Consider the following 26,577-nt stretch of genomic DNA (forward strand, 5'->3'; position numbering starts at 1 on the left):
ATAGAGGCTATACATGTGTCAAAAGCAGTGAATTCAACCTAGTTGTATTCTGTTTCTATCCAACTCAAAACTAGTGCATCCCAATACATTTTGCGCAATGACTGGCAGGTCAGCAGGATCATGTGTTGCCTCTCCTGGATACTGCATTTATGTGTCTGATTCAGATCTCATAATTAATTGAAACAGCATTAATTTACATTAAATATACATTAAAGATATATGGGTTCTCGTCACCCAATCATACATCTTATTCTGAGCAGCAGTATATAGATAGATCGATAGATAGATAGATATTTATATAATGCATTGATATATGCCCCACAATATGCTATAATGGTTATGCTAGTATCATGAAACCTTAAGTGTTTCTATAGGCCTGTTTTTTATTTTAAATTACCAAAATTCTGATCAACTTGGTGTGGCAACCATGAATACATCTTCAGACAACTTCACTAAGGTACTGTATGAAGGTCGCTATGAATGGTATGTTGAAACTTAAATGGGTAGTCTTTTCTGTGCCTGCTGAGATCTTTAAAAAGTAGAAGGAATTGAATTTCTCCTTAAATGTGACTTTGCTGTTAACAGACTGCTGTTACAATGATCCAATTTCCAACAGCAGGTTTTATTATATTGGAAACTGGCATACAAACACAACTTCACACCCCACAATACTATGATTTGAAACAACAGGTGTGCTTTCTATGAAAATAAATCTTTACTTCATGGTGAGTGGTTGGATAAAATATATAGTCAGTGAGAGACCTGCATAATGGGAATGGTAATGTCTTAGATTACAGTAGCTTGAAATGTTAAGTCGCTGAATGGCTTCATAAAATAGAATCTGTCATGACCCCATACTGATGTATATGTGTGTTTGCATATATATGAATTCATTAATTATTGTTTTAATTTATCTTTTTACTTTCTATTAGTTAAATTTACATTACTGTACCCTTTGTTTTGTCATTAATCCAGTAATGTTGCGTACTCAGTCACGCATAATGAGCGCAATATCCAATGCCGTTTTTGTATTCAATGCAATCTTTGAAAAAAAAAATATATATATTTATATATATATATATATATTTATATATATATACATATATTTCAGTAAGGCTATGCCGAGCTATGCTGTTTTTAACTTCCGATGGGCTGCACAAAGCCCAGTTTACGTCTGCGACATGCCTAAATTCTTTGATTGATATCTAATAGACCAATAGAAGTTAATATTTTTCAGAGATTCTGTAAAATTGGCGTGTAAACCAGCCAATGGAATTCATATTTTTTAGAAGGGGGTTGTTCCGGAAGTTAGTATAAGCTTGAGGCCTACCCATGTGGACTGCAGTTACGTTAATATTTGAACCGAGATAGAAGCGTAACCGTAAGGTAAGAGTATATGGTTTTGGAAACAAAAAAAAGAATCCTACGATTACGATTCTTAGTTCTTGTGTGTGGTTTAATTTGTGTTTTAACATAAAGTTTACCAACCGTACATTATCTATTTTTTTGTTTAAAAAATTGATGTCGTTTGTTTTGCTAGTTAATTTTTTTCAAGGGTCTTCCAGAAACCGAAAGCCATAGCTACCTAGCTAAATGGCTAACCGGTTTTTATTCATACGATTCTTTAAGTTTACCTTACTTTGCTTTCCTGCTGTTCGCTAGCAGTTATCGAAACTAATAACTTCTACCTTGATTTCGCGATATGGTTGCACTGTTATTGCAATACACATCGCTGTATTACCGGGAACAACTTTGAATGAAAGTGGTAGCTTGCCTCCATTGTTTGGTGTTACAAACGTTAGACTGCTACAGCTAGTAATACTAGGTAGCCAGTTAGCTATGACTGTCACAAACCATGACCATCTTCGTCTTTTCCCGTCCGTACCTATATGTTCCTCGACGTGGGAAATAGTGTCGATCGGCGAATGAGGTGTATGATTGCTGCGGCTGTATGCGGAGTAGCGTGAAAATTAGCCGGTTGTCTCCCACAGAGCGACTCAGGAAATATCGTGGTGCGGTTGTGGCCTGCTTTTAGCGGGGTTGCGAACACCGGCTTGCCTTTGCCGATCTGACCTCGTAATGTTTATCTTGTTGCGATTTTTTGTCGTCCTATTATTTATGGAACTTTCATAAAGTAGCTAAGGTTGGTTGAATTATTGGACAGGTTTGTTTAATTGTGTATATTTCTCAGCTAGCTAGTTCATAACTTGCTTACTTTACTTGCAGCATAAGTAGCGTATTCTTTGCGGCCATTTGTCGAAACGAACCCGTACATTCTGCACAGGATTTGATAATAAATTAACCTACTAATAAGCTATGCAACATTATATACAATCTGTAAATTTTGTCTCGTTTTAATATTGGTGTACTAAAGTAACGTGGCCATCTTTCTAGTCTTATTATTGTGTAATACTATTAATGACGAATTGCGTTCAACTGCTAGCGCGTTTACACGAGAACGTGTCCCGGGGTGGCCAGCGTGTAGCTACATGTCTTGATAACAATTTATCGATAAAAATACACACGCATGTGTGTGTGGTTGTCCTTAAAACCGCCCTGTTCTGTCGTCTCCACAAAGCAGCATGGCTGAAAATGATGTTGAGAATGAGCTTCTGGACTACGAGGAGGAGGAAGAGCCTCAGGTCGCCCCAGAGAGCGTAGTCCCGGCGGGGAAGAAGGAGGTGAAGGGCTCCTACGTCTCTATCCACAGCTCTGGCTTCAGGGACTTCTTGCTCAAACCCGAGCTACTCCGTGCCATTGTGGACTGTGGTTTTGAGCATCCATCAGAGGGTGAGTATTGCAGTTGTGTACCCGATTGCTGGGAAGGGGTTCCCTTGAAATTAAGTGGGTGAATAATCCTAGACTACATGTTGTGTACCGTAGCAGTGCAGATTTTCTGAAGACTTTGGCGATTGCTTGCTTTAGTAGTACTCCCCTCTGAGGTTTGTGTCTGGACTCTGAAAAACCCGGACCATTGATTCCACCCAGGAGGCGGGCAATGTCATGTCCAACTTTGGATGCAGCGTTCCCCTGTAACCCTCAGTGCTGTATCTGTTTCAGTCCAGCACGAGTGCATCCCACAGGCCATTCTGGGTATGGACATTCTCTGCCAGGCCAAGTCCGGTATGGGGAAGACGGCGGTCTTTGTTCTGGCCACCCTGCAGCAGATCGAGCCGGTGGACGGACAGGTGAGCGTTTCGGCTGGCCCTGAGTGCTGCTTGGCACAACAAAGCTGAGCAACACGTTGGTGTGAACAATGGACTGGCATATGAATGGGGAGATGTGTGAATGTCTGTGACCTCCTTTTCACCGTTGAGTCTCAGCTGTAGAAAAGTGTCTGTGATGTCACTTATTGACTTTCTATGGGCTTGGTGAAAAATATTTTGAAACAACAAAAGTGCGATTTTCAGGTGCCGCCATGTTGTACACATTGTAACCGGAGATTGCAGTAGAGTAAAGGAGGGACCCTTATATGGACATGAAGTTCGGCCAAGTCTGGCTATATCCACTAAGCGCATGAGATGCAATGACACCAACTGTCCCTGATTTGTCCTCATAACATTAAAATATAGTTCATATTAACTTAATCTGCATACAGGGAGACATTAGACAAATTAGACAATGTCGGGAAAAAAATGATTGACTTTGTATTTTGAGCGTTTTGGTACCTTGACCTGCATTGAAATGTGTGGCTGAAAGACCTATGCTGGAGCCATATGCACTGGCGCTAGTGAACAACATCTCAACAAGGCCAGGAAGTGAGCTTCAGAAATAAAGCCATGTTTTGGCCTCTTGGTCAGAACCTGTTGGGTTTGTTCTTGGGTGGGTTTCCACAATCTTTAAAAAAAAAAAAAAAATTTAAGTTGCATTTATTTTTTCTGCTCTCCGATGTCACCTCAGCCTGCTTGGTGGTGTTGCTTCTGGATTGATCTGTGGGTGGAGTTTGCATGTTCTGTCACAAAGTTGGAAGAGAGAAAGGGGAGACTTGTTGTCGCTTAATACAGCCAATTAGAGGTTGACAACTGACATAACATGGCGTCTAGCTATTGTTACTACTGGTTGCTGGAAAAGTAATTCTGTAGCTCTGGCTTGGCTGCTTTTCCTCACCCCTTTCGGTGGAATGAGGCTGTCCAACTGGTTGCTGTGTCTTTCTCTGACCTGGAAGATTTCCATCTGCCTTTTGCTCGTGTGTGGAACTTCATATAGTTTTTCCCACGCTGGAATACAGAACTCTAGGACGTGTTCTGTTTATGGTGACTCAAGATAACGGAAGAGTATCTTTACAAACCCTTCACTCCTAACGGTTCCATGGAATAAATGGCTGGCTGCAGTGAACCAAAGGCCTCTTGGTCTGAGTATTTTTGTATTTAAGCATGAAGGACTGTAACAAACCCCCCCCCCCCCCCCAAACACACTGCTGTCATGGCTTGCCTCCCCTTTGATACCTGCTCATTCCAGCACATTTTGGGCCTGATTATGGAAAATCTCATGCAAAAGAAAAGAATTTTACATGGAAGCAAGTCAAACCATCAAATGCTAAAAAGGAAAGGTACATCCTGTTCAATAAAGTAGAGAACTCATTTCTTGTGCGCAGTAAAACGTGCATTAAAATGCGTTTCTTCACACGTTCGCAGATGCTGTAGGAGTGCTGGGAGCAGGTTATGTCGAGCTGAGTTTTCAGAAGCCGCCTGCGTGACCACCCAGTGTCTCCTCAGTGATGCAGTGTCTTATGATGTTGCTGTAACCATCCTGAGAAATGTTCTCGCTAACAACCCGCTTGTACCATATTTTATCAATAGTTAAATGGACTGCATTTATATAGCGCTTTTATCCAAAGCGCTTTACAATTGATGCCTCATTTGCCAGAGCAGTTGGGGATTAGGGGTTAGGTGTCTTGCTCAAGGACACTTCGACACGCCCAGGGCGGGGTTTGAACCAGCAACCCTCCGACTGCCAGACAATCGGTCTTACCTCCTGAGCTATGTCGCCCCTAGTATAGTTGACTTCTGAAATGAGAACCCGTTGATTAAAAAAAAAAATATATATATATATATATATATATATATATATATATATATATATATATATATATATATATATATATATATATATATATATATATATATATATAAATAAATAACGCGAGAGTAATGCAAGGAACCATTCCAACAAATGATTAAGTGAAACTTGACTTGAGGTCATGAGTTCTGCAGAAGCGCCATTTCCCGCTGGCTCCTGCCTCTGTGCTTGTGCTGTGGTAGGGGCCAGCCCTGTTGAGGAGGCACTCACAACAGTGGGAGAGATGCTGCGCGGATCTGCCAGATTAAACTGAGGCATCTTTCACTGTGTGCTACTGAAAATTAAATCTGCGTCGGTTGGCTGCTTTAGTTCAGTGGTGTTTTATTCAACTTTTAGTTATCTAGATTCTTGTCCTGGACAATCCACATCAATCACGAACGTAGTTTTGTAGGATGGAACAAGTGTGATGGAGGCTATTGGTGGTAGTTAACTTGCTCCGGTACCAGTGCTACAGCTGAATATGTATTTGTGCCCAATAGTTAGCACCGCAGATATGGGAATGCTCTTGTCTAGCATTCTCCAACTTGTGGTTATGCCTTATCTTTGATGGGACTGACATACATTGCTGTCTTTCGGATGAGACGTTAAACCGAGGTGACTCACTGTGGTCATTAAAGATTCCATGGCACTTATCACTAAGAGTAGGGAGTTCCCTGGTGTCCTGGCTAAATTCCAAATCTGGCTCTTGCAAACTTGCCACCTAATCATCCCCTGATTTAATTGGCTAAAAAATGTTCTCTCCCTCTCCACCTTCGCTAATGTGTGGTGAGCGTTCTGGCGCAAAAATGGCTGCCGTGCATCACCCAGGTGGGTGCTACACATTGGTGGTGGGTGAGGTGAGTTCCCCTTCATCACTGTAAAGCACTTTGAGCGTTCGGGAAAAGTGCTATACAAATGCTATGATTCATTCATATCTAAACTCCTCCCTTTGCGTATTTCATTAAATAAGTCTCACATTCTACAAAATAGAATTCTACAAGGGGAAGAAGTCAACACCAATAAATGCAGTCCTGTGTCAAATGAAACCTTGACTTTTACAGTGGAAATGGGTTCGGTGTTATTTGTGAAATGCGTTTCTGGAGGACCCTGCTTTCTTGACTTTTTAAAGGATAGGGAACGATCTCACCGGTCCCATGTATTTTTCACTTTGGTCAGAGAGGTGGATAGCAGAGGGCGCTACAGATAGAAATGGGATCACGGTGCAGGATGTGCCACTGTGGGAAATGGAACCCCTGGCCTTAGGATGGGGACTGTGTGCTCGTACGTGTGTGTGTGTGTGTGTGTGTGTGTCTCTCTCTCAGCCAGCGCCCTACACCCTGTGCCACACTGTTTCCCCTGGACACTGCCTCTGTTGACAAATATTGTGGTGTGGGAGAAGGTTAAATGCATTCGCCGGCCCCCTGGGGTTTAAAATAGGAGACGCTGCAGCGCTCTTGTGTCCATTTCGGGCACATCTGTGTGTGCCCACCGCTCCGGAATGCGGGGTCCCTCCCCCCCGACCCTCTTCCTGTCGGGTGAAGATATCTGGCTGTAGATGGAAATGTAAGATCATGTGTAAGCCGCTGTGGGATAGTGGCGTGTGCTAATCAGATGAGGATCTTGCGGTTATTTAATACCCACTGCTTCCCCCCCCCCCCCCCCCCCCATCCCTAGGTTTTGGTGCTGGTCATGTGCCACACCCGCGAGCTGGCCTTCCAGATCAGCAAGGAGTACGAGCGCTTCTCCAAGTACATGCCCACCGTGAAGGCGGCCGTGTTCTTCGGCGGCATGTCCATCAAGAAGGACGAGGACGTGCTGAAGAAGAACTGCCCCCACATCGTGGTGGGCACGCCCGGGCGCATCCTGGCCCTCAGCCGCAACAAGACCCTCAACCTGAAGAACGTCAAGCACTTCGTCCTGGACGAGTGCGACAAGATGCTGGAGCAGCTGGGTGAGTTCCCGCAGGCCGAGGGCTCTTCCTGTGGGACCCGTTTGCAGTGTCCGAGGCATTTCTGTGCGCGTGCTCCCTCCTTTTTGAATCCGACGCTTGTGTGTGATTTTCGACGTTCGGCGTTCTCGTTCTCGATCGGTCGGTGACCCCCCTGGTCGGTCTCTCTCCCTCCAGATATGAGGCGCGATGTGCAGGACATCTTCCGGCTGACGCCCCACGAGAAGCAGTGCATGATGTTCAGCGCCACGCTCAGCAAGGAGATCAGACCCGTCTGCCGCAAGTTCATGCAGGACGTGAGTGCGGGGCGAGAGCTGCTGTCAGCTCCGCGTCGAGTAGCCCGTCCGGGTTCTGGCAGAACTCGGGTCAGCGTCCCGGGCCTCACTGGTGGTAATCTCGCCCACTGTGCTCTCTCTCTCTTAGCCTATGGAGGTGTTCGTGGATGACGAGACCAAGCTGACTCTGCACGGCCTGCAGCAGTACTACTGCAAGCTAAAGGACAGCGAGAAGAACCGCAAGCTCTTCGACCTCCTCGACGTCCTGGAGTTCAACCAGGTACCCGCGTCAGTGTGTGCCGTGAGGGCGGAGCCCTGTCACTCCAGTCACGGCCCCAGAGGTCCGAGCTCTGCCCGTTTTCCACCTTCCCTTTGCCTGGGAGTCGGGTGTGAATGCGGTCTGGCCAATCGGTAGCACTTAATTGTTCAGCTAATTAGCTGGGGGATAAAGAAAACCAGGGACGGATTTGGATTTGAGGTCCGGATTTGAGTATCCATGGGGTGGAGGGTGTCTGCTACTGCTGGCCAGCCAGCCAGCCAGCCAGAAGTAGATCTGCATCCTCCCCCTTTCTCCACCAGTGCTATTGCATGTGTGCAGTGCTTCAGCTGTAAAATGGCTGCAGTACGTGCTTAGGTGTTTGGGGCCATTTTATTTACTTAAGAACTCTACAGACGTCCAAACTGTGCGTTCAGTCCTCTTCCTAGAGGAGTGGCTTAAAAATATGTACGTTTGTTAAATATTACATGAAAAATGAATAAAATAATAAACTTAACCAATCTAGCCTAACCATTTGAGCCTGGCAACATCTGCTTGCTCTGGGCTGTATAATTTGTGGGTGTGAAGTCTCTCATAGCTAATTAGACAAAGGCCTTTTGATAGAAATGTGTGAAGCCAAAGAGCCTATTGGCAACAAAATTACATGGGAAATAAAATGTGACCACTCACGCTGATCAGCCATAAATGGTGCCATGCTGTTCAGGTGGAGTCAACGCTGTAGAAATGGTAATTTATTTTGCTCAGACCTACAATTCAGACCATCTTGGCAGAGTACGTTATATGCTGCTGTATGCTTTGGGAGAGTGGGTATATTTACCAGCTTGGCACAAAAGCGCAGTAAAGCTGCAGTTACTGGAAGTCACACACACACACACACACACACCCCCCCCCCCCTTCCAGAAAGCTTGTTTCCCACCTCTTGCAACTTTTTTTTTTTCTTGTCTATTGTGTGATTCCGTGATAACTAAGAAGTTACATTTTAAGTGAACTTGTAAATGACATTTTTTTCTCTGGCTTGAGCTGGTTCCTCTAATGATTTATGTGTGACCCAGGTCTGGTACATTCCAGAATCTCGCGACCGGAACGTCGGTCTTTTTCCGAGCGGTATTGCGTTCCTCGAGGAGTTTCGTCGACGTTCAAGCGGCGTGTCTTTAACCTGCAGGTGGTGATCTTCGTCAAGTCGGTGCAGCGCTGCGTGGCGCTTTCCCAGCTGCTGGTGGAGCAGAACTTCCCCGCCATCGCTATCCACAGGGGCATGGCCCAGGAGGAGAGGTGAGCCCGCTACCGGCGCTAGCTCTGCCGTCGGCCTGTTCCCCAGGCCGCCGGCCAGTACTGTCCACGGTGCCGTAAGAAAAGAAACCGACTGTGAAACGCCACTCTGGTTTTCCAGTGGGGTTTATCTGGGTGTTTTCTCAATGTGGGGGGGGGGGGGGGGGGAGAAACTGGGCAAATGTTCCGTTACCTCTTCAAAAAGCGGTCTGGTTGAACCGTGACGCACCAGGAGAATGCTGCTAGGGTTCACAGAGAGTTGTGGCATTCTGTGTGGAGTTAATTCCCCCTCTGTGTGTCCCTCTTATGTGCCCCCCCCCCCCCCACAGGCTCTCTCGGTACCAGCAGTTTAAAGACTTCCAGCGGCGGATACTTGTGGCCACCAACCTGTTTGGCCGAGGGATGGACATCGAGAGAGTCAACATAGTCTTCAACTACGACATGCCCGAGGACTCCGACACCTACCTTCACAGGGTGAGGCAAACTGATCTAACAGGGCACCACAGCATCCTTACAGGGCACCACAGCGCACTCACAGGGCACCACAGCATCCTTACAGGGCACCACAGCGCTCTCACAGGGCACCACAGCGCTCTCACAGGGCACCGCAGCGCTCTCACAGGGCACCGCAGCGCTCTCACAGGGCACCACAGCACTCTTACAGGGCACCACCACTCTCACAGGGCACCGCAGCGCTCTCACAGGGCACCGCAGCGCTCTCACAGGGCACCGCAGCGCTCTCACAGGGCACCGCAGCGCTCTCACAGGGCACCGCAGCGCTCTCACAGGGCACCACAGCACTCTTACAGGGCACCACAGCACTCTCACAGGGCACCACAGCACTCTCACAGGGCACCACAGCGCTCTTACAGGGCACCACAGCGCTCTCACAAGGCACCACAGCGCTCCCACGGGGCACCACAGCGCCCCCTCAGGGCACCACAGCGCCCCCTCAGGGCACCACAGCGCTCTCACAGGGCACCACAGCGCTCTCACAGGGCACCACAGCGCTCTCACAGGGCACCACAGCGCTCTCACAAGGCACCACAGCGCTCTCACAGGGCACCACAGCGCTCTCACAGGGCACCACAGCGCTCTCACAGGGCACCACAGCGCTCCCACAGGGCACCACAGAGCTCTTACAGGGCACCACAGAGCTCTTACAGGGCACCACAGCGCCCCCTCAGGGCACCACAGCGCTCTCGCAGGGCACCACAGCGCTCTCGCAGGGCACCACAGCGCTCTCGCAGGGCACCACAGCGCTCTCGCAGGGCATCACAGCGCTCTCGCAGGGCACCACAGCGCTCTCGCAGGGCACCACAGCGCTCTCGCAGGGCATCACAGCGCTCTCGCAGGGCACCACAGCGCTCTCGCAGGGCACCACAGCGCTCTCGCAGGGCACCACAGGGCCCCCTCAGGGCACCACAGAGCTCTCACAGGGCACCGCAGGGCACCACAGCGCTCTCACAGGGCACCACAGCGCTCTCACAGGGCACCACAGCGCTCTCACAGGGCACCACAGGGCCCCCTCAGGGCACCACAGAGCTCTTACAGGGCACCGCAGGGCACCACAGTGCACCACAGCGCTCTCACAGGGCACCACAGCGCTCTCACAGGGCACCACAGGGCCCCCTCAGGGCACCACAGAGCTCTTACAGGGCACCGCAGGGCCAGGCTAAAGCGCTGCAGGTCTGCTGCTACATCCTGTGGGGCTTCAGCACTTCAGCAGTGACTGAAGGGAAGACGTGGCGTCCATCTGCTGTAGCCCCGTTTGGGTGACCTCTGTAACTGCTTTTCGCGGTTGCGTTTTTGGAGCCCGGCTTTTCTCACGTTCCCCCCCCCCTTCGCCCCCGCGACAGGTGGCCCGCGCGGGCCGGTTCGGGACGAAGGGCCTGGCCGTGACCTTCGTGTCCGACGAGACGGACGCCAAGACCCTGAACGACGTGCAGGACCGCTTCGAGGTCAACGTGGCCGAGCTGCCGGAAGAGATCGACATCTCCACCTACAGTAAGCCTCTAACAGCCGCCAGCGCTCAGACCTCCGCGCGTGGCACTCATACGCGTGCCCGTTTGTTCGTATCCTTGGTAAAAAGGTGATGAAATGGGTGACAGACTAGCACGTTTCTTGTGCTTTAAAGTGCTTTAAAATAAACTTGATATCGTTGAGTACATAATGCACTGGGGTGAGAAGTTCATTTTGAGCAGGCAAAGGGTTCCCACACTCTACTGATCATTATCAAGATTTTCTACTACTAGGTATTTAATAACTTGTCGTGGTGAGGTTGCAAGAAGATTTCCTGCTTCAATAACAAATGGTTTTGCCGGTTATAATAACATATATACATATATATAATAACAATAACAACAATTTGTGATCCCCGTGGAGAAGAGGTTTAGGGTCACACCCTCTGTCTGCTCGCTCCTGGGTGTTACAGCTTAACCTCCAGGTTTAAGAGGAGGAAGTGCGTACAGGTGTAAATGTTACCTGTGTCTTAAAAGCTGTGTTTAATGTCGGATGTAGCATTTAGCCAGCTGCTGCATCTGACCCGTGGAGACCTCCACAGTCATGCCCGCTGCGTATCGGGTGCAGGAGTGATGCTCATTGGACAGGAGGGGTGATTAACCTTCTTTAGCAGTTACTAGGGCAGAGATTCCAGTGTAAACCTGAGTCTGCCTGAGAGTCTTGGGAGTTTAGAAAAGGATGTCATGATGCTCCAAATCTAGATGGGCTTGAGTATAGTTAATATGATTAAGATTGCAATTTGATTAAATTGTTTGTTTTGTTTTTTGATGCAAACGCTGATTAGAGGGTTCATTTTTGAAAGCTCTGAGCTGACTGGTCTGTGCTGGTGGTATTACTCCAGGTACGCTGTGGCCTGACGCTGTTTTTCCTCTCTCTCTCCCCCTCCTCTCTCTCCCCTCTCTGCAGTTGAACAGTCCAGATGAGTGCTCCAGCCCAGTGAAGTTAAACCCCCTCCCCCTCCCCGCCCCCCATTCCCGTTATGCTTTCTGGGGGAAACTGAGCTTAAATGTTTTTATTTTAAAGCGCCCCCCACCCACAACACCCCGCCCCCTTTCCCTTACCCAGTTCCCAAGTGTAACTTTTATTTTATTGTATCTGGTGGGGTGTCCAGTTTTAATTTTGTCTTGTTAATCGTGGTTTTTGTTTTTGGTTAATGAAATTAAAACTTTTTATACAATGTCAGTTTACTGTATTGTATTTGTTGCGGAGGTGAGGTTGGAATGACTGTCAGAGAGGTTCTGCTGTGTGTGCCTGCAAATCAGGCACTCATTTTACATTAAAATATTTCAGTACTATTTCGTATTCTGAATATTTAATTTTTCTATACAAGTGCTTTCATCTCCAAGGTCAGAGCCATTGGGTTTTTCCTGGTGCTCTGTAAAGTGTAATGCTCTTAAAATTTTTTAATTGTTACCCAGTGGAGTTAATCCCAAGGGCAAAAACCAGGCTTCTGTGCAGGGGCTTAACCATGGGATACCAAAATTGTATTTGTGTGGACTTGAAGGCTGATTCCAAATTTAAAATCTTATCTTGCGTATTAATCTTTTGAATTTTTTAATAGACATTTCAAACACCAATTATACAGGTCCATCAGGATGGTGGGTACACGCTGTCACCAGGGGGCGCCATGACTGCAAATTAAACGCCAGTTGCGCATCCCCATCCTATCCCTATTTATAGAAATCGACTGGCGTGCACCCACCAAATAATCAAATGGCTCTCTAATGGAATGAATGCAGAAACCCCTTGGGTTGCCAGCCTTGCCCCGTGTAAAAGTCCTGCTTGTTAATGACCCGACCCATTTTAAAATTAACATGAACTTGAGCTCGAATTCCACGGACCCTTTACCGCGTATCAGGTGTCCGCCGTGTTCCCGAAGGCCAAATTTAAACTTTGACGTGCGTTTGTGGAATCGAAGTGAAGGGAAGGAAAAGGTTCCGTGTGCGTCTCCACTTCGCACGCTGGCTTTTGTGAATGTGAGGGCCTTGGATATATTCAGAGCTTGTGACTGACCTAGTCCTTGATTCACGTGTAGTCGTCTGATTAGGGTGCACAAAAGGCATTAAAACATGAACACTTAAAAAGCAAAATTTTATTCAATTGCTTTAAATGCAACAAAATTAATACATTCAATGGATGCTAAACAATACTCAACTTTAAGGTACATATGGTGTAGTTTTGTTTGCCTTTACAATACATTTTTGTATTTTAAACTCGAGTGGCCTTTAAATTCAGGAGGGACCACATTCGATATCAAATCGATATCAATCCAGGTCCTGGAGTTTCTGCTATTCAAACATCAGGGCCCGGAGTATAGCTGCTATTCAAACATCAGGGCCCGGAGTATAGCTGCTATGCAAACATCAGGGCCCGGAGTATAGCTGCTATGCAAACATCAGGGCCTGGAGTATAGCTGCTATTCAAACATCAGGGTCTGGGCTATAGCTGCTATTCAAACATCAGGGCCTGGGCTATAGCTGCTATTCAAACATCAAGGCCCGGAGTATAGCTGCTATTCAAACATCAGGGCCTGGGCTATAGCTGCTATTCAAACATCAGGGCCTGGGCTATAGCTGCTATTCAAACATCAAGGCCCGGAGTATAGCTGCTATTCAAACATCAGGGCCTGGAGCTCCAGCGTAGCAACTCAACGCATAAAAGGGGCCTGCCAGGGCCAGGGATCAGGGGGGAAATCAACCCCAATTCATCAACGAGCATGCACTAGAGCAGAACGCACCAAAACCAGCCCATTTCAACACGACACAAATGGAAATCATGGGAGGTGCATCTGTTCCACAGCACAAGAGACGGGGACAGGGACAGATAAACAGGGTATGCGGTGCCATTTCAGCATTTTTGAGCAACAAACAAATGCTGATTTGCTGCATGGCGCCACTTTCACAACTGTATAGTACAAGTGCAGATTCCACAACGGCCAATTCAACCTGCGTGCTCTTTGTCTGATTTTAAAAAATGTAGGATATATACATTGTGTGCAAATAAGGAATCTTGCCAAATGAGTGAAATCAGGGGGAGACAGAACCGCCCAATCACAGCATATACACCAACCCAAACTACTTCTCAATTGTTTTGCTGTGTTCCTGAATTTAAGGAATTAAAAATTTCTTGGACTTTCTAAAGTTAAATAGCTGCCTATTCAAATTGTATGGGAACCAGGCTGGGTATAGCAGTCTGACTCCCATTAACAATGTAATAATAATAATAATAATTAGTGCAATGTTTGTACTGTATAGACGATTATATAAGACATATACACAATTCACGACATTGAAATTGAAATGAACACTCTTAAATAACATTTGTTACAAATGCCTGATGTGACAAAAAAAGAAAGAAAAGGAAGGAAGCTCCGTAAAGGAGCCAGGGGTTTTCCTTGCAGCTCCAGAACAATAAAGTTTTAAAGCGGATTTCTGAACTTTCAGATCTATGCAAACTGCGCAGCTGAATATAAACATTTACTTTAAAAAAAAAAAAAAAAAAAAAAAAGACGGAGATAAATGCATTGTGAAAGGAACAAATTTTGCCTGCCCCCGAAACATATTTTCAGAATACAAAAAAAACCCCCCAAAAAAGCGTGTAATTAGTCAGTAGCAGCATTCTCTACATGTTGAAACCAGATTTTCCCGAAAAAGAACTCTGGATGATGTCAAATTATAGCAGCCAAACAATGCTGTGGTGCTGCTCCTGTACCCTCCCCACCCCCTAGCTATCGAGGGTATCTCCAGCTCGATCTGGGGCGTAGGCTCAACTGTGTAAGGGGCCGTCACACAGGCTGCATGTAAAATTAGCTCATTCTAATCTCAACCAACAGAATATAAACACAAAAGGAAAAACGATGTGTGTCTGCATCAGTTTACGGATTACAGGCAAAGCCATATGTACATTTTTTTCAAACACAAAAAGTACCGGATTACATTTGCAAGTGAAGGAGGCTCCCCCATCTTAATTTATTACAAAATGTTTTTAGTCACAGGGTTCCTGACCCATTATTCAGAGAACAACCATCAATACTGGATATTTTTTTTATGATCAACGGGTAAAAATACTTTGACATCACAATTCAAAGCTCGCTGCTCAGCAGTTGTAAATCTTTCACTCTTTCCCTTTTGCTTAAGGCCAGAGCATGTCAGGTATTCACAGACAGCGGTGTTTCTGATTCTGAATGCAGCTGAGCCACTGTCTGTGAGCCTGTAACCCCACCCCCCACCCCCCACCCCCCACCCCAACCCCACCTGCCCTCCTCCCAGATCTCTGCCTTAATATTTCAGTCTGTGGAATAAAGACAAGTCAGAACAGAATATCCTTGAATGGATGTAGTAATAAGTTCCAATCACTTTCAAAGTACCTGTCAATTTTACTTGCTAAAAAAAACCCCCCAAAATTGCTGACAATGAAGCTTTTGTAAAAAAAATGAAGTGAAATCTAGAGCGTTTTATAGTTTCAGGCTTCAAGCCCATCTGGGCATATCCAAATGAACAGATAATCTTAATGGAGAACAAGTCAATTTCAGAGGAAACCCAGTCTTCTCTCCGGCGGCCATTTTGACTCGCACTTGGGTGGTCAGACGTAACGAAACTGAGCGCAAGCCTCCACGTAACCCGGCATTCCCCCGGCAGCCAATCAGTCCGCTTGCACACCAGCTACTGTATGCACGAGCCTGCGCAGCATCTTCCAATCAGGTTCTGTGTGACGCTGTGATTCCGCCTGCCCCCCCCCCCCCCCCCCCCCCCCTTTAAATCCATCACAGAGCCTCAGTTCCACCAATCAGGACTGACTGTGGACGGCCGGTCAGAATGCAGCCGGTTGAGCCAGGAAACGGGCCACCCTGGATCACACACTCCTCAGTTCATCGGTGGCCGTGTGTACTCTGGGTCGGGTTTTTTTTTTTTTTCTTTCGTTAATCCCAATTATAATCGTCGAAGGCTTTTTTCCAAAAAAAAAAAAAAAAAACCCCTCTTGTCATTTCCAAAATGTTCTCCTCTGTCCTCCTCCTTTTTTCAGCTTTCAAACAATTCTACAGACGGAGGAACGCACGTCCTTCCGACGGCATCTACCTGGGACGCTACTAACGGGTACGCTTGGGAGGCGGCGGCGGCGGCGGCGGGGAAGCTGGCGGCGGACGCGCTAGTCGATGAACTTGTGGGTGTCGCCGTGGAGCCAGTGCTGCGGCGTGAGCGCCACCTCGTTCAGGTGGCCGCAGTCCTCGCTGCACCTGCAGGACTGCACGAACATGACGGCCTTGTCGAAGCGCTCGCCGTCGGGGCACAGGAAGGGCACGGGGACGGTGCGCGTGCGGCGGGGCGAGCAGCAGCGCCCGTCCACGCACACCCCGCAGTAGTTGGGCCGGTACAGGCGGGCGCTGCGGCAACCGGCGTAGGACAGGCGGAGCGGCTCCGGGGCCTTGCGCGTGCGGGAGCACTTCTTTCCCGCCTGTGGACAGAGGGGGGGGGGGGGTTGGGGGGGGGGTCAGAGGAGGCGATGACACGCGGTTACAGAACTGACAGAGTACTGACACGGCACTGACACGGCACTGACACAGGACCCCGGTTACCGCGCTGACGACGCTAGGTCAAACGGCGAGGAAAGGTCACGGTGGCGCCGGGCAGGGCGGTGAACATACAGGACCGCCTGACGCAGCAGCACGTCAGAGGCTCCCAACCCTACAGGCAGAGTTAAACCTTCACACAGGACAGGAAATGGAGGCGGATTACCCACAATGCACTGAGCAGAGCGGATGAATGGGACGTCGCTACGTCTGATTTGCTGCAAATCACCGGCTGTGATATGCGTTTAAGAGACGCCTTGTGACGAGTCTTTTGCGTGTCGGTTTCCTTAACGGCATATTGGATTACGTTTTGCAAGAGCGTGAAAATCGACGCCGCATGTAGCGCTGTAACTTTAACCCTGGTCTGGTTCTCGTCTGAACACAATAGGCATCACGACTGCACTGTGACACACAGAGGGGCATTTAGCACAGGCAGAATGCACAGTACGGCCCATTAGTTACGAAGCTGGATGGAGCCGGACGGACCGACGGATGCTTTCTCTGCACGCTCCCACTGCAGGGAGCCTGGGAAACGGAGGCAGACTAATATAGACCCGCAAAACTGCCAGCCCGAGTGGACGGGGCGCAGAGCTTCCTCCGCTCGCTCGTCAGGAATGTCAGGGGGTGGGAGTCTATATTTAAAAGGCACCAGCGGTGTGTGAGTAAATCAGCCTTCCCATGTTCCCATCAGACGCAGCGAGAAAAGGACTCGGCATCATAACATTTCCCCGGTTTTCGCACTCTGCAGAGTACAAATGTACTTGCTGGTGTGTTCCGGGAGAGCTCCTCCACTGTTCTGGGGGTGTTTTAAATTTCAACGTTTAAAAAAAAAAAAAAAATGGCAGTATGTTTGTACCTGTCCTAAGCGTCCAAGCTTTCAGGGGCGGTCTCTGGAGTGACCGGCAGCGCTGGTGTATATTTGGTAACTAAGCCTGACCTTGATCCGCCACCATCAGGGTTGTGTCTATCCACACACAGCAACAGGACCACAAATAGAAGGTGAAGCTGGGTGCGCGAGTGGGCATGGGGAAGGGGGGGGTGGCGGGGGGGGGGCGGGGGGCGGGTGGTGAATGCCGCGATATTAATGTCGATCCAGCTGCCGCTGAGCCCCTCGCCCTTTCTGCCCCACGCAGTGCCATTAAAGGTTCCGCCGGTGACTCACAGGAGGAACGTGGCGGAAAGCTCCGGTGACGCTCGCGTTATATAAAGGGCGGGAATCCCTCTCTGCCCGGACACTCGCCCTGGCACACGCAGCACAGCACTTTCGCTTCAGAATCCACCCCCCATACCCGACCCCCCACCCCCCCACCCCCCCACACGATTCTGCACAGATGCACATTACGGTATGGACACAATCACAGATGTATGCTTCAGCACAGACATAAGATACAGCACCCACAGATTCACGTTACAGTACAGATGCATCCAGAGACACATTACAGCACAGACATGCTCACAGACACATTACAGCACAGACAGGCTCACAGACACATTACAGCACAGACATGCTCAAAAACACATTACAGCACAGACAGGCTCACAGACACATTACAGCACAGACAGGCTCACAGACGAGCTCACAGACACATTACAGTACAGACAGGCTCACAGACGAGCTCACAGACACATTACAGCACACACAGGCTCACGGACGAGCTCACAGACGCATTACAGCACAGACAGGCTCACAGACGAGCTCACAGACACATTACAGCACAGACGAGCTCACAGACACATTACAGCACAGACAGGCTCACAGACGAGCCCTCTACCTTACCTTGAGCGGAGCAGGTGCAGAGCCGCAGGGCCGGACGTTACACAGCCTTGTCTCCTTCACCAGCTTGCACTGGGCGTTGTCGTTGGTGACGCGGGAGGACACGCCCATCCCGCAGCTGCGGGAGCACTGGGACCAGCTGGTGGTCTGGATGGTGCACTCCCCTCCCACCTGCCTCCACGCTGAGGGGGGGGGGAAAGAGGGGCACACAGAGGGGCTTCAGAACCCGGGCCTGCCCCCACACAGTCGGGGTCATTCTGAGGCGCGCGTAGCCCTGCTCTTACCGGCCATGCGCTTGTAGCCACGCTGCTTGCTCCACTTCTTGCCCATCTCCACCAGCTCGTTCTCCAGGCTCTTGTCCGGCTTGTAGGGGTATGGGTAGGGGTACGGGTGCGGGTAAGGGTACGGGAACGGGAAGGGGTGCGGGTGAGCGGGGGGCGGGGCCGGCCCCGGCGCCCCCTTGCCGCAGTCCACGCTCAGGCAGCACTGGCCGGGCACTTTGAGGAGGCGCGGGGCGGGGCAGGCGGGCGAGGCCAGGGGCACCTGGCTGGGGCAGAGGGGCGCGCAGCCCACGGCCCCGTCGATGCAGGTGCACTGGTGCTTGCAGCCGGCGCGGAAGCTCTCCCCGTTCTGGTAGATCCTGCCGCTGTACTCGCAGGTGCGCCCCTCCAGCCTCGCTGCGGGGGAGGGAACCGAGGGGGGGGGGTACAAATTAAAACACAATCACACACTGCATGGGGGGTGGGGGGTGGGGGGGCAGAACAGCACAGGGTGAGCAGGGTAGAAAGACCCTCCCCCCACCACCACCACCCTCAAGTCTGCTCAATGAGATATGAGCTCATGATGTCAAACTGGTTATCCTTTGTCACAGAAAGCCTCCAGACGGTGGGCGGGGGGGCGGGGGGGGGGGGGGGGGGGGTTGGGGCGGGGGGGTTGGGGCGGGGGTGCGATTAGACTGGGCGGCATTTGCACATGTTCCTCTTGGTGGAAGACCCAATCTGGGCGTCTTTTCAACCAACCGCTGGGAACCAGAAACACATTTGGATGTGTCAAGAGTGCGGGAAAGGAGTGAGTGTGCGAAAGAGAAGAAACGTGTGAGATTCTGCAGTGTGAATTGAAGGGCTGTTAAACGACATTTTCACAAGTCTTTAGTCTGTGTTTAACAAAAAAAAAGGCAGTTCCACCAACGGTATGCTGTCAGCCTGTCAGAGGGCTGGATCTCATCTCTGCACCGCATATGCTGTCTGTTAAAACTCTTTCTTAAGTAATAACAAACAACAGACAAAAAAAATACAAACACAAGTCAGGGACAAGCTTTTAGTCTAGCAGATGTCAATGTCAGCCACGTCTTCGTGGGGTTCGAGCCAAGTGCTCAGATTACCCAAGCGGTCCTCCTAATCCCTACGTCTAATTACCATGACGCACCCCCACCCACAGCCAGAGGCACAATGAGACACCCATCAAGCGAAAAAAAGCACAAAAGAGGAATGTAAAGCTGAGTGAACAAACCCTGGCCTTGGCTTTACGGAGGCGGGCCCAAAGAGGAAACTGAACTTGTTAACAGCATTGTTCCACTCGCTGTAAAAATACACCTGTCCGTATGTATGTATACAGTCACACACACTGCTCGGGGTCCAGTTTTCAAAGTGTGTGTGTGTGTGTGTGTGTGTACGGGTGGTAAAACGCACGCTGGCACTTCAAACTATGAATCACAGCACTGCGGTAATTTTCATGATGGTGGTGACGACGATGGTGATGGTGGTCGTGCTGCTGACAGATGATGCCGGCAGTGTAACATAATGGCTAAGGAGTTGGTCTTGTACCCTAAAGGTCGCAGGTTCGATTCCCCGGTAGTACCCTTGAGCAAAGTACTTAACCTGCATTGCTCCAGTATATATCCGGCTGTATCATTGGATGCAATGCAAGTCTGGATAAGAACTTCTGCTAAATGCCTGTAATAATATTACAGGCATTTTTACAGGCATTTAGCAGACGCTCTTATCCAGAGCGACTTACACAACTTTTACACAGCATTTTACATTGTATCCATTTATACAGCTGGATATATACTGAAGCAATGCCGGTTAACTACCTTGCTCAAGGGTACAACGGCAGTGTCCTACCCGGGAATCGAACCTGCGACCTTTCGGTTACAAGCCCAGTTTCTTACCCACTGTGCTACACTCCGTCACAATAATAATGTAATAATGAACCAATGGCGGGCGCTCTCTCCGTGCCTTACCGCGGCAAATGCCCCAGGTGCGCGCCACGTCGTTGCCATAGTTGCACTCCAGGCCCTTGTGGTGGTCGCAGGGCTTCAGCGGGTGGCAGTCCTGGTTCAGCTGGGCGGCGCACACCTTGCAGCAGCCGCAGCCGTCCGCCACGGCGCTCACGCCCGGCGGGCAGACGGGGGGCGCCGCGGGGCACTCGCACGCGGACGGGCAGCCGGCGCCGACCTGCGCGGGCGAAGGAAGGGACGTTGCAATCGCAGAAACCGCGGACCACACGCAAGACCGAATGTAACAAGAGGTGGGGAAAATACTTCATGTTGTGAGGTAGATCGCAGCTGCCGAAAAGGAATACACAACCTCAGTGGCACCCATTTTACTGCAAGAACTTGTAAAAATAGATATTCATTTTGAATACTGAGATTATTTATTTATTTATTTATTTGGATGTCTGGGGGAACATGGGAACTCTGGGCATGCCAGGATATTTTTAAGCACGGCAGACCTTGGATGTCACTATTTGGCTTGTGTCCAATCAAAGACGGAGGACAAAAAAAAAAATATATTGAAATTATCCAGGGTTATCCCGGCTTTTCAAGTAATGATCCGAGAGACTCGGCTTCAAGCGACGTCCACGGAGCTGGAGCCACGCCGTTCTAGACTGTTCCCCGTCAGCAGGCTCCAGCTATTTTCAGTCCTGAATGTATGTCACATTTCATGACCATTTCTGATCCCTGAACCCGTAGGCCACTGCACACATTCAAGCAAACCCTTATACATACAATCTCCATTCTCCTAATCGAATAGAATAATGTAGGACTACAACTGTGTTGATATTCCTCATACAGTACCTTTTTCTTTTTCTTTTTTTTTTACCTCAGGTGTTCTGTATCGCAACATACGGCAACACATTCCATGTTTAGGATTATTTTTGAATTATGAGGTAACAGCCCACGAAACGTCAATGTAATCAATCACTAAGATCAATAGCAAGTCTGACTTTGGGGGGGGGGGGGGGGGTGGCTGAATATTAACAATCTTCAGACCAGAAGCACACTGATAACTGCGTGACCTCAAACACAACAGCTGGGCACTAATGTTTAAATTAAGACACTGTTTGCAGGATCAGATCCATGCCTGCGTTTAATCATAGTACACAGGAGTGCCGTTCCAAGGATTTAGCAGAAGTGCCCCACCCTTTACCATCTTATGATCAAAGTCGCAGTACAGCTCCCCGCTTTGCCTAATTGCACTGTGCGAGGGCACGCCTGCTATCTGCATTGACTCAATCTGTCTCAGTTCTCAATGGTGAGACAGTCAAAATTCCAAATAAACAGTGAGTTCACGTACTTAGTGCCCGTAATTCTCTGTCACACATAACGGAGGAGGAATGTGAAATGCTCGCCCATTAAACAAGTACAGGTCTGTACAAATGTGCGTCATAACACGTTCCTTCCATTGATGTGCTTGTTTTAAAAAAAGCTGGTTCGTCTCTCTCTTTTTTGTTCGGAAGTCACCGAAGTCTACATCTTAAGTAGAGTCTCTCAACGATGGTGACTAACAGCCTCCATGACGTTTCATTGAAAATGAAAACAGGAACTATTAACATATCACATACTGCCAATCTTTCAAGTGTGAGATTGATAAGAATTCACGCAGACTGATTTGGAATATGGAACGTTCAGCTTTGGTCGAATGCACAATCTTTTAGATGACAAATCAAGTTCAATAGCACACACACAGCGAAGCTCATGAAATGTTAATATTTCACGCATAATAAAAAATCAATCATATGTTTTGAACTGACGAAATATCGTCAAGGCATTTGCTCAGGCATGAGCACTTCTGTATACAAGTTAAATTCTGAGCTGCATATTCCGAATTACATTTTTTAATTCGGAATTTTAAATTTTTTATTTTTATATATCACGTAAATAAAAATAAAAAAAACTCAAACTATCAAAGCGAACAAGATGAGGTAAACTGGACTTACCAAACAGAAGGTAGCCATTGCTAAAGTGACAGCGTATAAAAATGTATCCATCTTGCTCTATGTATAAAATAACAACGTAACGTTAATAGTTTAAAATAGTGATAGCTACCCACAGATTGACAGTTACAAATATTCTGAATTCAGCGTCCCTGGTTTCTGTAACAAACGTACATGATATGGTATCGTAAAGGTACCCTTAGTTCTAATCGTGCTGTAGTTTGTCCTATGTTTATTCTGCTGAAATTCTCCGGTGCGATCAACACAAGACATCCAGAAAACTACCATTCAGAGAATAAACTTGCAGCGATGCTTTATACTACCCTCGTGGTGTTCATGGAAGCTCCGCCTATTCGCACGGAGACCAGCCAATTAACGTTCGGGCAGCTGGCCAACACATTCCAAAGGGGTGGAGATAGGCGGGGTTTAGAACTCCACAGCGGAAACATGGGCTGGGGGCGTGTGCGGGGATGAATACTGTCATTCATAAAAATTTAGATTCACCACATTCCATAGAGGCGCAGCCTTTGGTGTTTATTTATTTATGTTTGAATAAAAATATTATTGATGCTTTAAAGTTGTATTCACACGAATTCCTTTTTTCGCCCGCCGCCCTCTGAACACCAAGATAAATATACTCAGCTGGTTGGTGTGTGCTGCTAGTGGTGTGGAACTGCTGCAGAAAGACTTAAGAATTTCCTCCCCTTCTTTAAGAAAATACTGACACAGAGTGCGATGAGAATGGCCATATTCATAGGTGCATGGGCTTATTCGAATGCATACAATATTCAGGGGAAAACAGCACCAATAATGATGTTTTCATGAATGGCCTACATGTCCTATATTGAGTTAAGCAGGCCATTGGCCTGTGATGTTTGGATAATTTTGTTGCTAATGGGTTCATCATCTTAAAATGTAACTTTCTCTAATGTTGGTGGTCTTTGTTCTACCTCTTTTCTACCTAATCAGTCTCTTTTCTTCCTCTCCTGCATCTCCCATGTCCTCCACCCTGTATATTCCTGCCTCTACGACATTAATTTCTCTCTGTGTCCTTCCACTTTTGGCTTTGGGTCCACCGCAACTCTTTCAGAAAGATGTTAATTGATACAAGAATGTGTGGAAAGTGCAGTAAGGGTGTAGGTATACAGCCGCTTTTTCACCGCATGGTACCAGCTCAACTCGACTCTACTCGCTTTTGGTACCAGGTACTTTGATTTCCACTGCAGATAGTACTGCCGTCAACGTAGCTGGTCGTCATAGCGATGCAGCACGAAACTGCCGTGACGCCATCTTTGATGCGACACACACAGGAACAATGGAGGATATTGAAGGGATGGTGTTCTTGATTCTCGGTATGTGGCTGTTTGTCACAGCAAGGAGACAAATTTTGTTTCAGAAGAGGCTGAGGGCAGCAAGACAAAAGACAGCTGAAAAAAACAGGAGAGTTTGGGAAATCCTACATCAGAGCTCAGACAACAAGATGACTGGTTGCTCAAAGGCGACGATTCTAGTGACGATTCTCTCTGACCAAACCGTGGTCTGCAGTGTTTTCACGTCACCTCTTGGTATCACCTCAGATGAAGCTTGGAACCTCGATGAAGGTGATACCAAAAAAAGTACCAGGTACCAGGTACTATCCACAACTTTTGCCCGATGGAAAACCAAAAAAGTTGAGTAGAGTCGAGTTGAGTTGAGCCGGTACCAGGCGGTGGAAAAGTGACTTAAGCATGGTCCACTCACACAGATATATGTCCACAAATATCCATGTACATGCGCACAAGCGTGAATACAGATACAGATACAGGTGAATACAGATACAGGTACAGGTACAGGTACAGGTACTGCATGCCACGAATATACACGCTGACAGTATAAGCACATAGCGACCATCTCTATTCCGTATCACATAAAAGTGAACTTCACAGTCCACACGAACATCTTTCTACACACAGACACACAGCCTGACTCCACAGTACATTTTCACGTATTCCACATGGTCATTGATCACGTCACTCCCAGATGCAGTTTTGTCTTATAACAGACAAATGAGTAATTTTCATCAATCATTATTATAAATTTGTTTTTGGGGGGGGGGGGGGGGGGGCAAGTGAAGAATGCAGAGGACCCGTTTGGGCACTTGACCGGGACACTGGAGCTAACACTCCCACTCATTCTGCAGGTGCCCTTTCGGGAATTGTAGTGACCGCAGTAAGTCAGGACCTCAGATGAACTTTGGGCTCGTCTGACAGACAGAATGTGGCGGACAGAATACCACTGGCGTTCTGGCGCGGCTTCAAAATGGCTCCCAGACAGGTGCGCTGTGGTGGAGACTGACACTCACCCAGGTTATGACTCATTCCTCATTCCCTCAGGCGTTTCCCTTCCACTGTAATACCTGACGGGAACCAGATGCTCAGGACGGATGATCAGGAAACAAAAGCAGTCGAGTAATGCTATACGTGGCGATGACTGTATTACGATATAGCTACTCACACGTTTGTGTCGCATCCTTATTGACCTTGGGCATGCAGCACAGGCGCACTGGTCAATCACATTTTAAATTATTTTCAAAAACCAGCATCATCTACAAATGCGTTATGCATTATCAAGTGTAATGATAAAATAGAGCAGCACTGGTGTGTTTCTGCTCTCTTGACTGAATTCATGCAAAGCGGCACTTGCAAGCACTTTGCAACGCCCATGCAGATGTGCAGCACCTCTGAGAGTTGCCTGACAGTTACAGACGTAACAGCAGAGTTTCTGAGACGTAGCTACACGTCCTTCCCAGCCTCCCTCGTGCTTGGTCACATGGTTGACTATTATTGCTCCTATCTCACCGTATTATTTGGCCTGTTTGCATTCCTCATTGTTGGTTTATCTGAGGTCTACCCTGAGTTCTGGTTTCACCTGCCCAGCTTGCCTGCTTTTCGCAGATTGGCTGCCAAACATGTAATTGTAGTTCCATTTGTCTTTGCTCCTGAATGGGACAGAAAGTAATTGCTGTCAATAATTGCTGTCGAAGTGCCACGACAGGAGAATAAAACAACCTGCTTTGTTCTTGGGTTAATTGCACCTTTGCAATTCATGTGCAGTGAACTTGAACAACATTTGTGGTGCCTTCTGGTTAATTTCATCTTCATCAGTAGTTTAACCATAAATGGTTTTTATAGTCAAACTATTGATTTTAAGACCCCAACCACAAATTCATACACTTTGAGTTTGCTATAAAACTGCTAATATGATGTTATTGTTACAATTCTTGAACCATCTAATATTAGCTAGCACACCAACTAGCTAGCCTGAAGCAGAATAGCAATAACCACAGAGGTCAGACAAGTCTGGACAACAGCCACTGATAAGAAGAAAAGGCTGGGCATCAATAAGTACATAGAGAGAGAGAAGAGAGAGAGAGAATGAGAGACAGAGGGACAGAAAGAGAGACAGAGAGAGAGGGAGGGAGGGAGAGAGAGAGGAGAGAGAGAGAGAGAGAGACCAGTAAAGAAGAACAGGTGTTATGAGGCTGTGAGTTTATTTGTTCAAGGGGAGGAGTGATTTGACGGCACATCTGCTCAACCACACACACACACCTTTGAGGTGCTGACAGTGTTCAGGAGGAACCCTCCCACGCTCTAATACAATCTGTGCGCGTTCACATGCAAACACTCATGCACTATCACGCAAAAACAGCGAGACAGATGCGTAAATTAGAATCGCGGTTTAGCACATCTAAAGACGGGCTGCCTGCAACTGTACACTAACGGCACATCGGGACTTGATTGCGCTGAATTACAAAATCGTCAAAATCCTTCGGCTGACAGACCGCAATGGGAAGAAGTGAAGGGAGACTGGGTAGGGTACAACTCGTTCCAAAATAGAAGAAAAGAAAGACATAGAAGAAAAGAGGAAGAAAAACAGTCAGAGAAAGTGAAGAGAGAGAGAGAGAGAGAGAGATTGTGAGTGTGATTGGGAGAAAAAGAGAGGGAGAGTGGAATTTGAATCCCCAGTTATTTTTAACCAAGGACAGGAACTCCAGTGTTGACTTCCCAAACACAGACACATGGGTCTGGGGGTGCTGTGGGCGAGGGGTTCAGTGGTACATGCTAGGTGCTGTAATGCAAGGCACTAGTGATGACCATGTGCCAGAAATTATGTCTGGAGCAACTAACTCAC

The 26,577-nt window shown here is 48.0% G+C and overlaps 2 protein-coding genes across 4 annotated transcripts; one reads left to right on the forward strand and one right to left on the reverse strand.

Annotated features, from left to right (window-relative positions):
- Positions 1-1,307: 1,307 nt before the first annotated feature.
- LOC118217230 (ATP-dependent RNA helicase DDX39A-like) lies at positions 1,308-11,904 on the forward strand. 2 transcript variants are annotated; one of them, XM_035399092.1, is made up of 10 exons: positions 1,308-1,386; positions 2,582-2,790; positions 3,061-3,188; positions 6,733-7,009; positions 7,184-7,302; positions 7,430-7,561; positions 8,721-8,830; positions 9,157-9,301; positions 10,687-10,834; positions 11,756-11,904. In XM_035399092.1, the coding sequence occupies exons 2-10, from the start codon at positions 2,583-2,585 to the stop codon at positions 11,770-11,772; spliced, it is 1,284 nt and encodes a 427-aa protein (XP_035254983.1). In that variant the 5' UTR covers positions 1,308-1,386; position 2,582; the 3' UTR covers positions 11,773-11,904. The 2 variants fall into 2 exon arrangements, with proteins under 2 accessions (XP_035254983.1, XP_035254990.1); XM_035399099.1 differs by having other exon boundaries at positions 1,317-1,386; positions 2,579-2,790.
- Positions 11,905-15,785: 3,881 nt separating this feature from the next.
- Positions 15,786-22,783, reverse strand: LOC118219836 (CCN family member 1-like). Of its 2 annotated transcripts, XM_035403293.1 has the most exons (6): positions 22,582-22,783; positions 22,411-22,467; positions 20,432-20,645; positions 18,474-18,866; positions 18,193-18,371; positions 15,786-16,300 (listed from the first exon to the last, which is right to left on the reverse strand). In XM_035403293.1, exons 1-6 carry the CDS (start codon positions 22,693-22,695, stop codon positions 15,995-15,997), a joined length of 1,263 nt encoding a protein of 420 aa, XP_035259184.1. In that variant the 5' UTR covers positions 22,696-22,783; the 3' UTR covers positions 15,786-15,994. The 2 variants fall into 2 exon arrangements, with proteins under 2 accessions (XP_035259184.1, XP_035259185.1); XM_035403294.1 differs by having other exon boundaries at positions 22,411-22,783.
- Between the last annotated feature and the right edge of the window lie 3,794 nt (positions 22,784-26,577).

The sequence above is a fragment of the Anguilla anguilla genome, chromosome 2 (assembly GCF_013347855.1).
Source record: "Anguilla anguilla isolate fAngAng1 chromosome 2, fAngAng1.pri, whole genome shotgun sequence".
NCBI lineage: Eukaryota > Metazoa > Chordata > Actinopteri > Anguilliformes > Anguillidae > Anguilla > Anguilla anguilla.

Excerpts from the sequence above, each read along its gene's own strand:
- LOC118219836 (XM_035403293.1), bottom strand. The coding sequence starts at position 22,695 with ATGGTAGTTTTCTGGATGTCTTGTGTTGATCGCACCGGAGAATTTCAG. Across the intron at positions 20,646-22,410 it reads CAATGGCTACCTTCTGTTTG|GTCGGCGCCGGCTGCCCGTC; the intron begins GTAAGTCCAGTT and ends TCGCCCGCGCAG. Across the intron at positions 16,301-18,192 it reads CTGCACCTGCTCCGCTCAAG|GCGGGAAAGAAGTGCTCCCG; the intron begins GTAAGGTAGAGG and ends CTCTGTCCACAG.
- LOC118217230 (XM_035399092.1), top strand. The coding sequence starts at position 2,583 with ATGGCTGAAAATGATGTTGAGAATGAGCTTCTGGACTACGAGGAGGAG. Across the intron at positions 3,189-6,732 it reads TCGAGCCGGTGGACGGACAG|GTTTTGGTGCTGGTCATGTG; the intron begins GTGAGCGTTTCG and ends CCCCATCCCTAG. Across the intron at positions 7,562-8,720 it reads ACGTCCTGGAGTTCAACCAG|GTGGTGATCTTCGTCAAGTC; the intron begins GTACCCGCGTCA and ends TTTAACCTGCAG.